The following is a 17,976-nucleotide window of genomic DNA, read 5'->3' on the forward strand; positions in this document are numbered from 1 at the left end:
CAGCACCCACAGGCCTTTGATACACATGCTGGGCATGGGGGTGGGGGCGGGGAATGAGTAGATGAATTCTGAGTGGGAGACTGGCTCGCTGGTCCCTCAAATCCCATCTTACTAGAATTAAAGAATCTAGGATTCTAGCTTGTTGGTTCTCTCTGTATACCTGCTTTTGTAAAAGCACACACGTATTAGAGTGGACACTGGGGAGAGTTCTCCATACACACTAAAAGACTGATCATAGCTCTTTCATAAGATAGAAAAATAGGCCATGACATTCTCGTGGCCAGAGCCAGATTCCAATAGTAGCTCCCGGGGCTATGGACATGCACTGAAAATCCAGATGAGGACAGAGATGCTGCAGTGATGTCCAACCCCAGGAGGCACTCCTCTCCTCCTCTCCCCCACCAGGACAGCCTGAGTCTCCTCTGCTGCCCTGGGGACGTCCAAAATGTGCATCAGGTAAAAGGCCTCAGCTCTGTCTCTGAAGGCATCTTTAAACCCAGCGACAGAGGTCAGGGTCCTCCGTGTACTGCTGCCCTCTCACACGTGGGTGCGTGACGACCGTTGTGGCGCACACACCCCAATGACTCACCAGCATCCTTTCCAGTGTTTGGCACAGCTCCATCTCTCTGCGGTCCTGGAGGTGCTGACCCGCTAACAGAATTTTCCCAGGATCCCAGTCTCGTTTCTGCTTCCCACCCACGACTCTCCAACAAAAACAAGGTCTCAGCCAGGATCCAAGCTCCGGGGTCTGTGGTGAAGGGGGCACTGGGATCCAGCCCCTGTCAGGCACGTCCTTCCCCGATGCTGAAACCAGATCCCCGTGGCCCCCAGATGCCAATGGAATGCATTTAGGTTTCTTTTAAAAAACTGTGCTAGGCCTTTTTTTTTTTTTTTTTTTGGAGAGCAGGAGAAATAAGTGAGCAACTACTAACTGCCACAAGGAGGGGCTGAGTCACTTCGAAAGACATTTCCCCTGTGGCTTTTTCCACCTTGCGCAGCTTGTGCTGGCGATGCATCAGCCCCATGACAAAGGCAACTTAAGCCACTGTCAACACCAGGGTGTATCACCAGTAACCAACCTGTCACAACAGCAGACAGACCAAGGGATGGGCCACAGGGAAAATGAGCAGGACTTTCACTCTATTACATGACACTCCAACACAGAAAGGTAGTTTCCAATGAAATCAAGTTCTGAGGGCCCAACCCTCCACGCATGGGCAGATGAGACACCTCAGGCTATAATGTGCATTAGAGAGGCTCCAAATACTTTTTCCAGGGGCAAGGGAAATGATTTAAAGCAAAACAAAACACAACGATAGCAACCGCACGATGTAAGCTCTTCCCACCATAGGGCACTTTGTGGCTGCAAAGACAGTCACACCTCTGTACGAGAATGTAAATGCTTAAAACCCACTGCCTTCTAACAACGACTTCTCGTTGACAAGACCAGTGCCGCTGGACTTAGTGACTGGTTAGCCAAGACTTACTGATTCATTTATCCACCAACTCCCTACTCCAACCTCCTTGTTGGTGCTCTTTCAGAAAGGTGGCTATTCTGCACTTGCAAGGTAACTCCAGTCTCTTTGGTTCCCCTGAAGTTTCCTGACACAATCACACCCACCTTCATCAGGAGTAGCCACTGATGAGGCAGCAAGTTTCAGCTCCGGTGCCCCTGCCCACACACAAGGAGAATCAGGGACTCGAGGGGCCAGAGAAGTGGGCGTTTGTCCCCATGGCCAGTTCCAGAAATGGGATCTATTGTGCTTCTCCTAAATTCCTTCTGCAGTTCTCTAGGAACCGGAAGGTGGCCCTGCCACTGCTGCAGGAAGGCGACCTAGTCTATGAAAACCAGTGCTGCGTCCTCCCTGAAGTCTTTCCTGAAAGCTGAGGTTCGCACTATGCTTTCCCAGCTGAACTGTTAACTGAAGTATTAGTAGGGACAGAATCATCTTGTCAATGTTCACTGGTCTTACTATGGTATCGGAGAAAGGACACTTGGCTTGAGGCCACAAAATTTGATTTCTACTCCTGGTTCCCCACTAAATGATTCCGGAGCAGGGAGCTTCTCTAAGCCTCGGCTTCTCCTCTGTGGAGAAGGAGTAAACTACTGTCCTGCCTGATTTCAGCTTGTCTTGAGACCCCAGGGAGACAACTTGTGAAGGAACCTCAGACATTGGAAAGCCTTTTGCAAATGTAACGAAATGGCACTATGGACTAATGGTCTTGTGGGAAGTCCTTCAAAGGCAGGAACCTGCCTCAGTCATTAAATCACCCCACCCCCCCCCCCACCTAACAAAGTTCTCACACACGGAAAGGCTACGACATTTGCCATTCAGGGATTTTCAAACATCCCCACTAACGTCGTGGATCTGGAATATCTTCATGACAGACTCTTTTCCATTGGCTGTAAGCAAAATGTCCTTTCCTTTTCTTACTCGAGATCCAGAGGTCTTTTGTGAAATGAGTGCCTTGTGTGAACGCTTCTGGGATGTTAAAATCGTGACCCTTGACATGGCCTCAACTCGTGAGGACCAACAATGACTGCATATCCTTGACCTCCTCTCCATTCTTAGCCTCCCAATTAATTCTTTTCCAGGGCCTTTGTATTCAAGTCCACACAAGGCCCTTAAACACATACTAAATTCTGCAGAATCTCTGCAAATGAGATCTTATTCCCTGAAAGCGCCTGTGTGATTGGTCCCCTATGTAATGAAGGAGCTTTTATATTTTTAGTTTTCTTCCCATACAACAAACACTATTAATAACATTGTACTTTCTCCAGAGATGATATGGATTAGACCAAATGGAAAGTTACCATGGCTACCACAGTGTTATTTTTGGTATGAGAAATTCCTGCCAAGGGAAGTAGCATCATGGTCAGGAATTGGAGCTCTATTTCCGCTTTGCTATCAGGCAATCAATCCCAATTTAATTTTGAAACTCTAATTGCAACAGAAACTAATTATGGGCAGCAAGACCTGAAACCCCTAATTAAAGTGGGAGTCAATAAAGTGATGCAGCGTTACCACTGGGGCAACACTGGCAGGATGAGGGATTTGAGCACAGGTACGTTTTCTTTCCCAGGTAACTAAGCAAAACAAGACAGGGAAACATAGTCCAAGAGTCAGAGGGAAAGCCTGAGCTGGGTTGGAAGGCTTCAGGTTCTGGTGAGTGAGCAGGTCAGGTCCTCTCTCTGTGCTATGAAGATGCAACATACTAGGGTGGGATAGGAAGCCCAGGTGGGAAGGAGGGTGTTTCCACCGATGGTCAACCACCAAGAGTGGCCGTGGTGGGGAGGCCGAAGGATGGTTAGTTCAGACCAACCCCATGTGTTACTGTGGCCTTTCTGTGCAGGCCCTGGAGAAAATAACTGCAGAGGCGCAGTGGTCTCAAAACAGATCTCATCACTCAGACCCAGATATTTATGGGCTGTTTCCTCAGATACCAAATGGTGAGTTGCACTCTTCTGAATTAGCAGAAGTTGGCTTATGCGAGGACTTCTATTAGAGTGTACATCTACTGCCAGTCCCTGCAGGGCATGATTCCCTTCGGGACCTCCCCGTCTATCTCCGACAGCTTTAAAATACTGTTAATGGCATGACTTCATCTGCCCCACTCTAGAACGATCCATATTTAGGCCAGAAACCACATGCTCCTCACGTCACCCCACTGGGCTCCAGGTTAGAAAGGGGCTCTTAAATCAGGGAGGAAACACTCTTAACCTACGATTACTCACTCTCCTCCAAATTCCTTGACAAAGAGACAAAAATGAACTTGGCGGAATGGTTAGAAAGCTATTCTGAACGCTCCAAAAGGGCAGTAAAATTAGAAGAAGCCTCTCCTCTTCATATTCACTGTCTATTTTTCTACAAAGGGCTCTTTCTCCCTGTAACAGGGTCTCCTATGAAATTTTCCTGTTGTAGCTTTTTCAATGGCACCAAATAAGTCAGTCCCTTAGGAGAGGGAGCTCTGCTGTCAGGGTGGGAAGAATTCCTTGAGAGCTTTCTGATTCCTATTTCCCATGAATAAATGAGGTCCTTAGTCATGCTGGGGCCGACAGGATTTTTCCAAGGCAGACAAGCCCCCAGATCAGTGACAGCGTATACTAAATGGAATTCTTAGTTGTTGTCACAGGTGGGCCACAGAACAGAGGCTTCGTCTTGATTTAGTCAAATGAGGTTCTTTGAATATTTTCATCAAAATAAATAGTGTATTGACATATTACCTTTGGTATTGATGTCTTGTAACAAAGGTTAAGAATGGGAGCATTCTTTAAATTAAAAAAGAAAAAAGACAGTTCTGAATACGGAAACGTTTTGGAACGTGACTGCAATTTGAAAGGAGATATTTGGTGGGTTCTGTACTTATATACGTTACTGACATAATGGAACAGCAGGGTAAGTGGAGAGAGGGGCTCAGCCTTCATTACAAACAAGGGGGGAGAGAGAGAGAGAGAGAGAGGGAGAGAAAGAGAGAGGGAGAGAGAGGGAGAGAGAGAAAAGAAAAATAGTATTGAGCTACCTTGGTATAAAATTTCAGCCCAAGGAAACTGAAAGTCTCTTAAAAACAGAGCTTCATCCTAAAGCACAGACAAGGAGCTCCCTTCTGTGTGTCCCGATTCTGCTTCCAGAGGAGACATACCACTAGGGGCTCATGAAGATCCATACGTCAAAGTCAGCACGTCTGTTTTTACAGCCAGCGGCTGCAAACTTTTCTAGTGCTTTCAAGGCCCCCCCAAAGAATTTTAGATGTACCTTATCTCACACCTACCTTTACTCCAAGGAAAGACTTGCGGTGATAGAAGCAGCACAGAGCAGCCGAGAGGGCGTGGAAAGCATTGCATTCCTTAGGCATCTTTCAGTCTTCAGTTCCTGGACCACACACTTTCTTTAGGGTTAAAGGAGAGGGGGCTTGAGGCGTGAGAGCTCCAGTCCCGCTGCAGCAGCTGTGCTGCTCCAGCCCGCGGGCCGCAGGGGAGTGAGAGGCTCCTTCTCCCCGGCCGGGCTGGGACTTTCCCTCTCCGCTGAAGCCAATACGATCCACTCGCTCAATTCTGGCAGGCGGGTGTCCAGCCTGCCATGCACACAGTGCCAGAAATCCTCATGTGACCAGACTCACTTTCTGTTGAAATTCTAACCTCTTTTAGAAGAGGCTTTGGGCTTTAGCTGTCCCCTCAATTTAGAGACCCAGCAGAAATCATCATCCCCCCAGGCAACCTTTCCTCCCCAGGGCTGAAGTCACCAGGCAATCTGCTCCTAGAGGCTCTGTCTGTTTGCTTGTCGCCCCAGCACCTAGGAGTTCAAGAAGCACACATCACACCACCTTGTGATGAGACAGAGGCTCCTTTGAGAAAAGGACCCAAAGGCGAACTGGGTGTGACTTTCCCCTAGGAGCAATCCTAGAAGTCCCGAGAAACCTGGGCAGGATCCCCATCCCACTCTCTCAGCCACCCCCAGAACTGTTTATTTTTAATTAGGATGCTCCTGGCAGCCAGTTTGCAGCTGATAACGTTGGCATAGCCATCACTATTGGCAAAGCACTGTTGCCCTTAGGTGTTTAATTAGCAAGTCTGTCAGCTAACACCCTGAGCGGCGGCTGTCCACACCTGGCTGTGCAGCCTGTTGGGAGGATGGGGGACAGGCTACGTACCCTCTTTTGACCCAACTGTTTGTCCCACTCTCCTCCTTCACTTTAGACGCTTCACTGTAATTGCCCATCCCGCCTAACCCAGATCCAGCGCGCGAACCTCACGTCCAACGCCACCAAGCGCCACCAAGCGATCCTCCAGTGCTAAGAGACCTTTACCCCTACCAAGAGCCTCCCGACACCTTAGGGAAAAGGAATTGCTTTTCTTCTTTCATTCCAGTCAGGGTGGATTCTCAACAATTCTGTGTTTTTTTTTTTTTAATTTTTAATCAAACCCAGGTTTCTGCCTGTAGCGCTTCCTCTCCTACCGTTCCAAATATTAACTTTCTGCGGCTTCGGCCACTCAAAAATGGAATGTGTCCTGAAGCTTTCTAAAACTTCACACAGGCAGAAACTTGTAATGAGGAAGAAACAGAACCTATTCAGTCCAGAAAGGAACAACACCAGATGAGGCATGAGGGAGGTATGAGAAATATCCAACAGGATTAGTGTCAAATCCTCAGGAGGCCTCGGCCTTTGGACTAGGTCAAGTCAGCCTGTAAAAATAGAGAACTGTTTGTTCAATGCCTAGTGTGTGGCTTCTGTGCTTAAATGAAGGCTCTGGAGAGCGGTAGATCTCACACTCACCTCAAGGGGCAGAGGCTCAGCCTAATAAACACCTCTAACGTGGGGATGGAGCTACAAAGGGCCTGTCGTCACAGGAACAACCAGGGAGGCTGACTTCCTTTCTGCTTCCTCAACTGGCTCCCCACCCCCCATGATTCTGGGGCCCAGATGTGCAGCCCTGGGTCCTGGGAAGTCTACCTGAGACCTTGGAAGCAAGCACCACGGGTGGTAGAATTCACGGGGTTTTTGAGCTGGAGGGGCCCTTGGAGATGGTCCAGTTGGTGGGTCAAGACTGTCCCCCAAGGTCCATGAACTGGACCCATGAGGAAGCATTTTCTCTGTTTGCCCTCATTTCCATTAGATGGGGTTCAAAGAGTAAGTCCACGTGAGCAGCCAGGGCCCACGGCCCCAGGAGTTTTATGGGGATGACTCATCAATCAGGCCAATAGCCACCAGGTAAGGGCCCCAGTTTGCACCTGTTGTTCCCCTTTGACAGGAAGTGACAAGCTCTGTCAGAATAAGAAACTCCCGGGACTTCCCTGGTGGCACAGTGGTTAAGAATCCGCCTGCCAATGCAGGGGACACGGGTTCGAGCCCTGGTCCAGGAAGATCTCACACGCTATGGAGCAGCTAAGCCCCTGCGCCACAACTACTGAGCCTGTGCTTTAGAGCCTGAGAGCTACAACTACTGAGCCCGCGTGCCACAACTACTGAAGCCCACGTGCCTAGAGCCTGTGCTCCGCGACAAGAGAAGCCACCGCAATGAGAAGCCCGCGCACGACAACAAAGAGTAGCCCCCAACCGCCGCAACTGGAGAGAAAAGCCCCTGCACAGCAGCGAAGACCCAACGCAGCCAATAAATAAGTAAATAAGAAGAAACTCCCCAAGAGGCTAGCATCCCCAGCTCAGAAAAAGGGAGGGAAGCAGCTCCTTAAATCCTGCACAGAAATTCAGTGAGATTAGTCAGCCAAAGCCTCTGAATTCTGATACCCTACCCACAGAAAGACTGAATGAAGTGCATTCTTGAAAGAAAATATACTTAAAATAACTCAGACATGTAAATCACATAGAATTACGTAGTCAAGTGCTCCAGGGCCAGGTAAAAGCAAAGCAAAAGACAGGTCACTGCAGAATCACAGCTCTTGTCACCTGAGGCTTTCCCTGTTGACTCTAAAAAATGTCTCCATAATGCACGAAGAATTGGTTCTGTCAGCATTAAACAGTGAGCTAATCTTATTAGGTAACTGTTTCCTAAGCACTTTTTATTTTTTTGTTCCACACAAAAAATAATTTCTAAAGCAGCACTCAAAGGTTTTAATCAATTTTCCCCTGAAATGGCCAAGGAGAGAGACTAAAATAACATGTTGTTATTGCCACTAAAGATGATAGTTGCATGAATTCATAAAGTGCCCTTCACTGACTTATGTTTTTTGATGTCTCCCATCCACACCGATCAACTCCCCCCCATTCTCCCCACAATGATGATTCTATTCTAGTTACAAAGAAACAGAGGACCAGAATGGCGTGTCATGCAGCAGAGGACAGACAAAGGACCAGGAACTCCAGCCTGTGCTTTTGCCAGAACCTGGTATCTGATCACCAAATATGAGATTTTTTAATGTCATATAATTAAACAGGTTACTGACACAGCCCCATGAAAAAGAGTTGTGACCTGGGGTAGGTGGCCATTGTCTGATGATTTGGTACATGTGATCTAGGACCAGTCAAAGTTTGTATTCAGGGCTTTCTAAACACCATGCTCTTCTGGGGACAGGGGTCAGCATCTCTAATGCAACCCCAGGGACTGATGGAGGCGGGGTGGCCCGGAGCAAGCAGCACAGAGCTCTGGGAAAGCGCTGTGCTCTCCAGCGCCCCCTCTGGCCTCCTGGGAGGCTCACTCCTCTGAACCAAGAAATACACCTGTGAGAAAAGCCAAGGCTGCGCAGCCAGGTGAACCCTTGAAGAAAATCCTCGTGACCTCCCGTCAAATGTTGCCCACCCTGTCTGGGAATGGGGTTAAAGCAGACCAGAGGAAGGTCCCTGCACAAGCACTGCCATCAATGCTATTTTTGCCTTGGGCAGCCTTAATATTAACCTGCCCTATTTAGTAACCATGGAAACAGGGGGTGCCTGCCAGTCATATTCCACAGACAAGTGCTTCTTGTCAGCAGCAGCCCTTGGGCTGGGAGGGGCTGAGAGGCGCACCGAGTCCCTTTCCCAAAGTGCCACAGTCCGCACTAGAAGCTCAGCCTCCCCGTGAGGTAGACCCTCTCTCCAACACGGCATGGGGTGGGGACGAGGTCTCTGAGGAGGAAGATGTGCCTACCAGGTACCTGCTTTTCCCTGTTTCAGGGAAACCGAGAAAATAAAGCTGCCCACACCTCCACTCCCCTTCCCAGGGCCAGCCCGGAATCAAGGCATCAAGCCTTAAACAACACCAAGGTGCTCTCGGTCACTGTCAAGCAGCCCTGCAGACAGCGACACTGCCCGAGGTGGGCGGCAGGCTTTGATCAGAGGGCACTGATCCAAGGCCACGAGGCCCAGCTGGTCTCTGCCCACAGGGGACACACTCGGAACATGAGTCAAGAGATCAGCACAAGTCTACGTGGTCAAAACAGCTCCACCTTTGGGGCAACTGCCGGGACTCCTCACCTCCCTAGAAAGATCCATCCTTCCTGGCTTTTTGCCTCCACTAAACCCCAGTGATCTGGCTCTCAGTGAACAAAGACAGCTTTAAGGAGTTAGGGAGTAAGACATTCCTCCTGGTGCCCTAGAAGCAGGAAGATTAACCCAGGCTGGCCCAATCCTAAGGATCCGAGGCCGCCTTCCGCAGGCCCTGCTCCCTGAAGAGTGTCCCGCCTGGAGGGCCCTGGGCTGCAAAGGGGCACGTTGATCAGCAGCCCTGCTTCCCTGCGTGATTCTGATCACAGTAACCAGGAGGTGAGGTGTTAGGGGAGGAGGTCAGGCATCCGAGCACCTGCCCTCCCATAAAAGCCACAGGGCTCGAGGAGAAGGGCTGGGAAACCGCTGAGGGAGGAGGACGCCGTCGGGAAACAGGTCACCTCCTCCTCACGCGAGACTCAGCAGCTTCACAAGCCGCCAAAGACCATTCAACACATTTTCCTATATGCAAACGCAATTGATTTCCTGCTCCAAAAGGGAATGCAAACTGGACAAGGCGAGAGGAGGGCAGGAAGTGCCGGCTGAGCTCTTAGGGCCGGGTTGTGTGTCGCTGGCGAACACAGAGGGTGCATTTACGAGCCTTTGCTGTACGCCCCTCCTCTCGCTCTGACGGTTCCCCCAGATTCCTCAAGGGGATGAAAGAGTATGGCTGTTAAGTGGTCTCTCTCCGGAAGCGGTATTGATCTGCTTAGCACATAAAGAGAGACCAAGGACAGTATTCACAAACAGATTGCTCCCTACCGAGCCTTCCATCCCCTCCACAAATTTGTTTCTCTAACCGGCTATTAAAATTGTATAACTGATAACATGAAGCAAAATCAGGTGAGCATCCAGCCCTGACTGCTTTCTCGCGCTGCCGCGTACAGTCCCGTCCCACACATCCCTCCACCACCACCGCCACCTATTGCCTGATATCACCCCAGAAATCCTATATTATGCAAGCTCAATTTTCTATTTTTAGCATTACGGCCAAATTAAAAGAACATGCACAGGGCGTCATTCCAGCCTCTCCAACAGCAGACTCAGACTTTCTGGCGGCCTCAGCCTTCTTTGAGAGTCTGTGAAAACCACGGACCCTCCTCTCAGAACAAAAGGCACATATTGCAAAGTTTTACATATAATTTCAGGGGATTCCTTGTCTCCTGAAGCCCAGCCTTACACCCGTGGGAGTCTAGCTCATCCAAGATGATCCGCCACCCACCTCCCAAGCTTCCTTCCATTCTACACCCGCTGTGCAGGCGACACACCCAGAGCACTCATTTGTTCTCCTGTCATTGTAGCGCCTAGGCTTTCTTTGCTGCACGCTTCTCTCTTTCCCCTTCCAGCAACTAATAGTGACAGCAAAAGCCCCTCAGAGGCCCCTCCCATGCAGAGCACCGCAGAGATGGCCTGAGGGGCATCCGCGAAGCCAGAATGTGCAAAGGCTCACCAACCAGATCCAGCGTGGGCTCCCATCTCGGCTGCCACGGGCTCGCCCCTCTCGCAAGCACTTCTGCAAAATGACATCTGCCAAAACTGAGCTGTGAGACACATATCTGCACGTTTCAAGTGCTGCTGGGAGGTGGCAGGGTAGAGGGAGAGCCAGGGTGGGTTCAAGTCTTCATTGTAACACTAGCAAGCTGGGTGACCTTGGGAAATTTCTTAACCTCTCTGGGCCCCAGTTTCCTCCTCCAACTTACTGGGTTTTTGTGAGGATCAACACAGATAACACATAAAGAGCCTGGCAACACAGAGTCTAGGCACTCAGCAAACGTGAGCCTCCCTTCCCCTCCAAAGGAAGGGACCACAAAACCTGTTTCTCCGGTCCATACCTCCTACAGGGCACATGCCCAGCTGCACCCTAAATCTCACCCAAAGGGCAGGCTATGGGACCCACGTCCTGCAAGGAGAGTGTGGACAGCACCACCCTGAGCCGCTGACCGACCCCAACTGGTACTGAGGTGACTCCTGAGCCTTGAAAGCCAGGGAACAATGAGGAGGAGTTTAAGAGGTTTCTTTAGCCTTAAAATATTTTCTAGCCTTCAGATTTTAAGACTGTGTATTAAAATCGGTTTGAATCACACTTGCTCAGATACCTAAGATGATTTTCTACTGCAGACTCTCTGTCATTTGGGGAGTTAACAGGCAGCATGTGCGTCCAGAGCATCTGCCCACTCGGCCATCACCCAAGGGGACTCCTGGGTCCACCTGCAACTACCAAGCTCTCCATGTCCCACCACTGTCCCAGCTAGTCTGACTAGGGATCCCGTGGCCCCTCCTTTCCCATTGTCCCCACATCAACTGACTGCAGAGCTGGGCTTCAGCCTATGTCCCACCTGGATGCCCTGCCTGATGCTCCTCCAACCTTTCCCCCTACCCCCTGCCTGGCTCTCCAGGTTCCTGCCCTGGGACTGGATCTTCCACTTACGTCTAGAGTCCCCAGAAGGGCCACCTCTCATGTGCCTGACTCCTTCATACTTCACCAGTCCATATTACTAGGTACTCTGATGCCAACCATTTATACAATTAGGACTGTGCCTGGGATAGCCCTTGGACGTGCCTGCCTCGCCCAGCTACCTTCTCTGTGTCATCTCTGATTCTGCTTTCTGCCTGCACCTCCTGCTCTCCAGCCCCTAATGGCAGGGATCGCCAGAGTTACAGTGCACTCTTCCAAGGCCACCACACACCCACCTCCCACCCAGAAAGGGTACCAAAGTTCTGAGTGGATGAAGCAAACTGTGAGGGATGCCTGAGAAGGCAGGAACCCTCGGACAGAGGGCAGGGTAGGCACCAGGTAAGAGGTGGAGCCAGGACTACCTCGACTCATTCCAGCCTTGAAAGCTGTGGCCAAGTGAAAGAGAAAATGATCTTAATGAATCCCTTCTTCTCTGTTTTCAAGCAAATTCCAGCCACCTGAATACAATACTTCAGTGGGAAAATATCATTTTTTCATGGTCATAAACTGATAATGGGTGTCATCTGAGAGACATACCAGATAATTATGCATCCTGCCCAAAGAGCTATGAGAACCAGTCAGCCTAGGCCAGGAATTCTTAACCTCTGGTGGGATGGGGCTTCCATGAACCACTGGAAATTGTATATCAGCTGCTGTATGAGTACTGTTCATTGAGGTGAGGGGTCCGTGGCTTTTACCCAAGAGTCATGTGACATAACAATCCCCACTGATCCAGAAAGACTTTCCGTAGCTCCTAAAGATGTAGCTACTGAGGGTCTTAACTTGATCTTTTTTCTAGTGGAGAGGGAAGGGCAGAGGATACCCTGGTCATCACAGACATGGGCAAAGACAGATAGCCCCCCTTCCCTTAGTCACCTTGGACACAGTCAGGTCTTGGCAGGGCTGGGGCTGGTAAGAGGAGGAGATAGAGAGCTTTGAGGCAAGCAGTGCCACGTCCCTTCCTGCTGTTGGAGTAGCTTTAAACACCTGCGAGAGGAGGAGAACCCTTTCCCCCAGCTGGCGGAAGAGCCTGTCTGCATGCAGTGCTTAGTAAACGCTTAGTGAGACCCTCAGCATCCCCTCCCCAACCACAGACTCCAGGGATGCGGTCCCTCCCATTAGACTGCAGCAGTCACAGACATCGTTCCAGCTCTCAGCCGGGCTCCTCAAAGGAGCCTTCACCACCCCATGTGCAAGGTCCCCAAGAGCCAGCATTTATACAGAGGACTTTTACCAGAGTGTCTATTTAATACTCGTGCTAGGAGACACGTATTATTATCTCTATTTCACATATGAGATCAAAACAGTTCTTAGAGTTAATAATTAAAACGACTGTGAATCAGAGTGGCTGGCTCTATCGCATGTGACCATGGAAGCATGGATACCACCTGGTGGCCTAGAGTACCTTATCTTGTGCAAATCCAGCAGGCAGAATTATAGCTGCCGCAAAAACCCTCTCCCTCCGACCGAGTGACAGATATTTTTGGCAACATAGACAGCTGGTCTCTGAAATATCCCTGGTCAGAAGTTCTCAACATTACTGATGGGAAAGGGCAGGACATGTACAGATGGATACTGAGGCCAGAATCTGAGAAAAGCCAGGAGGCAGCAAAGCCCCATCACACAGCTGATAAATGGAGGGCCAAGGGACAGACCGTCTTTGTCGTATATGAAGATGTCAGCTGGGTCCATTTCTCTACAGGAAAAGGCCGAATCAGAGGGTGAGCTGCACGGGAAGGACTGTACTGATTACCAGCTCCTTTCTTCCCTTCCTAAGGCAGTCAACTGCTAAGCCCAATGCCACCTCAGAAGTGACATCCAGGCAGTCAGCATTCATGCGGGTAATAGGTTCCTTCTGTCAGTGGCTCAAAGGACAGTACAATCCCTGGCCTTACATGCACACCCAGAGGAATGGGAAGGCGGGGGAAGGAAGGGAGAGTTACCAGGGAGGCAGCAAGAACTCATCTGGATCGTTCTTGAGGATCAACACACCTGCCTCAGGGTTAGGCCACTTGTGACAACAGATGCAGGAAGTTTTCCAAAGTCAAACTAGAAATCAAGGGGAATTCACAGCCCCTCTGCACCACCTCCTCACCTCCCACCTATAATTTCTCTGTAACAGTAGGGGAATCTGGGGATCTGCCTCCCAATTAAACTGGGAGGCAATGGATATCCAGCATACAAATAAACCAGGAGGGAGATAAGCTAGAGAAAGGTGAGTATATGACTTGAAAATATCAAAACAAAAATATCTCTGTAAAACCTAGCATGCATATGCCAACATGCGCCAGCATTTTATATATGTATGCTGAGTAGACAGAGACAATTAGAAACATAGCCTAATAGATTCTCATCCTAAAAGTTCAGGGAGAAAAATGATGTAAATAGCAGATAGTGGTTATTACATTTAAAACCTTTACCCCAGGGCATGTGTATTCATGCTTGTAATGGTTGTGAAATCCAATCAGAATACTGAACACCTAATGGTCCAGGAGTGGCCATGTGACCTAAGTTAGACCAATCAGAGTCCTTCCTTGGGATTTTTCAAACCAGAGCAGAGGTAGAGGTCCCCTTTTCCCTTTGGACCATAAGCTTTAAGATTATAAGCTTAGAATAGCCAACAGCCATGTGCCCCCAACTACATGGAGAAGTTGATCTGAGAGAATGCAGTCAACATGCTGAGAGAAGCAGATGCAAGGGCTGAGAGTCCAGACGTGTTTTCCTTCCTGAGAACAGTCATCGACCCAGGCCACTCCGCCCCTGCCCTTCCCAGTGATAAATTTCCTAGCTCACATCATCAGTTTGAGAGTTTACAGGTTCACCTTATCATTGTGAGATTAGGTAAACGCTTGAGAGTGAAATATAACACACTGTGTTGGGCTCTGCTAGAGTTCACCTGTATAAGACACAATCCCTAAATCTGGAAATGCTAAAAAGGAGCCAATATAAACTGATGCTACACGAAAACACGTATGATACATGCCCATTAACAACAGGGTGATACACTCATGTTGCAGGGATGGGTGGATATTAATAGTGTTTCATAGCCTACTCCAAGGACACTCCATTATAGAACTGGGTTGTCTTGAGTTCTCAAGGATAAAGCAGACATGAATTTGCCTGTAGGAAAAGGGAGAGGGATTCACAGAGTTAGAACGTTCTGTGCCACTGAGTATAGGTGTAAGTTTTGCTCCCACAACCAGCATCCCGCCTAGGCTACAGGAAACTACTAATAAATGGCTCTCTCAATCCTGCTTATACAGGCAACAGCAGCATCTTATGTTCCTGGAGAACATTTCCAAAGGCTATTCTGTTTTGTAGAAAGCCAGAGGACCTGATTCAGAGGCAAAGGCTCAGACATTCCCTTACAAAGGAGAACTTCACCAGGTACGATGGATTACCTGGGAGGGCAACTCTCATGACTCCTAGATCAAAAGAAAGGAAATTTGCATCACTTCCAAATTATATTTACATCTTCCCAAATTTGTTCCCTATGTAGTCCTTAGGTGGGCACGGCCTGGAAGGAGCCACGGATCCCTGGTTCTCAGCCTGTGTGGCCCTGTGGGGCATCCTTCACCCATTGCTCTTGTTCTATTCATCCCAGTGAGGAGCCTCAGCCCCAAACCTGTCTTCCAGCATCCAGCTACTGAAGCACTAATTAAAATGATGTGTCCTTGTCTGGTGGCCTCAGGACCCAGGCCTCAGTCATCATCTTCACTCCAATGCCCAGTACAATGCCAGAACATTTGAAGATAGCACAGGGATTCTCAATCTCGATCCACAAACACCTTAGAAGATGCACAGTAAGCGTGTGTGCATAGTTGTAGAGACAGGTTTCTTATTCATCATATTTGCAAAAAGATAGGGGACCACCCCCTAGACAGTTAAGAACCACAGAAGCATGAGACGTGAATTGCCACATGGGGGTTGCTGTCCTCACTGGTGAACCCACCTTGCCGTCCCTGTGGCTGGATTAGGGCTGGTTCCCACTTCATCACTTAGAAGCACTTTACTCTTTTAAACTGTGACCTACCCGGGTTCCCAAACGGGAAGAGGCTACCAAGACACAGTAATTCCCCACTTCCACCACCTGCTCTGAGTGAGCAACCGTAGAATGCTCTGCAAACTGGGAGAGAAGAGGATACGGCACTGTTCTGCTTAGGCTCCTGCCAGTAAAGACCATGGGAAGACAGAGAGAAGGAGACTGGACCACGATGGACACAACTGGACCACACAGCTCCTTTCAAAAAGCACCCACCTGGGCCTCTGAAAAATAAGGATCCAGTTGGAGACTGGTGGCCACAGGAAACAGTCCATCAGCTTTATCATTTCTTCTGTACAAAAAGCTCTTTTGAGAGTGTGAATGGGGGCTTTATGTAGTAAGTTCTCATCCACGAGCTAATAAATATGTGAAATAGCCTCTCAGACCAGGTTCTTACAGCCTGGACACTGAGGTCATTCAAGGAACAATTAGATGCCATCTGGAGAGAGCTGGAACTCGAAGGGCCAAGAGGCATGCTCTGGTTCCCAGGGTCTGACACATCCTTATCTTCACTGACAGAAAGGATGAATGGAGTCAGCTAGCTAATCCATGCTGGGAGCAGAGAATGGGCAAATACACAGCAATTAACAAAAGCTTAAGGATCAGGGGAATGTTGAGATCAGCCTGCCCCAAGCAAATATACCCCTCGACTGCATTCACACATCCAAGCTGAGCATCTCTGCCATAAACCAGGCATTGACCTCACCAAGCTCTGGGCTTTCATGGTTTTAACATAAAGCAATTAGAGCAGAACAGCAACTGCTGTGGCCCAGCTCTTTACAGTATATAATGAGCAAGGACTTGATCGTGTGAAATAGATTTAGTACTCACTGGGGCTTTACAATCCACTCAATTGTAAAGAACAGGCAGACAATTGTGAACCCTTATTTCTGGGAGAGACCCTCAATTTTTTCTTAGTTTTAAATGAAAATGGATGTCTCTTCTCTATTAATAATCAGTATTTTAAATGTAAATGCTCTTGTTGAGCACGCTGGGTTTTTTCTTAGCTCGAGAAAAAATATGTATTTAGATAAGCAGACAGTGATTATTTGTATTCGTGTTTCTGCAGCTTTATAACAGCTCTTTAGTAGCAGGAGACCCTCTAGGACGGCAGTGCTCAGTGTGGTCTGCGGGCCCACGGGAGCCTTTCAGGGAGTCTGTGAGGTTAACAGTATTTTTGTAATAATACTGAGAGCTTTTTTTGCCTTTTTCACTGGGTTGACATTTATGCTGATAGAGCAAAAGCAATGATGGGTAAAACTACTGGGGCTGTAGCAGCAAGCATGGGGGAGGCACCAAACTGGATAAGTAGTCACTGCATTTCTTGACCACCATGCTTTTTAAATTTATTCTTTAAATATTAGAAATTAAAAATATGTATTTCTTTAAAAAATAGCCAGTTCCACTTAAGAAGTCCTTGATGAAGCAGTAAGAATTACAATAGTCTCCCCTTATCTGCAGGCAGTATGTTTCAAGACCCCCAGTGGCTGCCTGGAACCACCCATAGTACCAAACCATATATATACTATGCTTTTTCCTATACATACATACCTATGATGAAGTTTAATTTCTAAATTAGGTACAGGAAGAGAATATCTGAATTGCCAACATCACTACTCTTGTGCTTCGGGGCCATTATTAAGTAAAATAAGGGTTACTTGAACAAGCACTGCAATACCTTGAGAGTCAATCTGATAAAAGATGGCTACCAAGTGACTAACGGATGGGATGCATTGGACAAAGGGATGATTCATGGGTTAGGCAGGAAGGAGATTTCATCAGGCTACTCAGAGTGGCACACGATTTAAAACTTACAAATTGTCCGAAAAAGAAAAAAACACTTATTAGAAAAGATACATGCACCCCAATGTTCATAGTCGCGTGACTTAACAATTGCCAAGATAGAAACAACCTAAGTGTCCATCAACACTTAGGATGGATAAAGAAGATGCACACGCGCGCGCACACACACACACACACACACACACACACACACACTGGATACTACTCAGCCATAAAAAAGAATGACATCTTGCCACTTGCAGCAACATGGATGGACCTGGAGGGCATTATGCTAAGTGAAGTAAGTCAGACAGAGAAAGACAAACACTGTATGATATATGTGGAATCTAAAAAATACAACGAACTAGTGAATGTGACAGTAAAGTAGACTCACAGATATGGAGAACAAACTAGTGGTTACCAGTGGGGAGAGGGAAGAGGGGAGGGGCAATATAGGGGTAGGAGATTAAGAGGTACAAACCATTAGATATAAAATGAGCTATAAGGATATACTGTACAACACAGGGAATATAGCCAATATTTTATAATAATTATTTATGGAGTATAACTTTTAAAAATTGTGAATCACTGTATTGGACACCTGTAAGTTATATAATATTGTACATCAACTATACTTGAGTAAAAAAATATTGTACCACCACATAAAATAAAACTTATGAATTGTTCATATCTGGAATTTTCAGACCATGGTTGACTATGGGTGACTGAAGCTACGGATCAGGGGGACCACTGTATTCACTTTATTACATCCTGGCCCTTGAGT

The 17,976-nt window shown here is 48.2% G+C and overlaps 1 protein-coding gene across 4 annotated transcripts in view; it reads right to left on the reverse strand.

Moving 5' to 3' along the window:
* BCAR3 (BCAR3 adaptor protein, NSP family member) overlaps nucleotides 1-17,976 on the reverse strand; it is a 116,692-nt gene that overhangs the window by 47,101 nt on the left and 51,615 nt on the right. Inside the window, exon 1 of one of the 4 annotated variants that reach the window (XM_079934115.1) lies at nucleotides 4,771-7,000. The exons of 2 other annotated variants lie outside the window; for them this stretch is intronic. In XM_079934115.1, the coding sequence (XP_079790241.1) occupies nucleotides 4,771-4,854 (84 nt within the window). In that variant the 5' untranslated portion in view covers nucleotides 4,855-7,000. Of the gene's footprint in view, nucleotides 1-4,770; nucleotides 7,001-10,367; nucleotides 17,811-17,976 lie in introns of those variants that run through there. One more of the 4 variants, XM_079934117.1, reaches the window with a different exon arrangement.

This window comes from Stenella coeruleoalba (genome assembly GCF_951394435.1).
Source record: "Stenella coeruleoalba genome assembly, chromosome: 1".
NCBI lineage: Eukaryota > Metazoa > Chordata > Mammalia > Artiodactyla > Delphinidae > Stenella > Stenella coeruleoalba.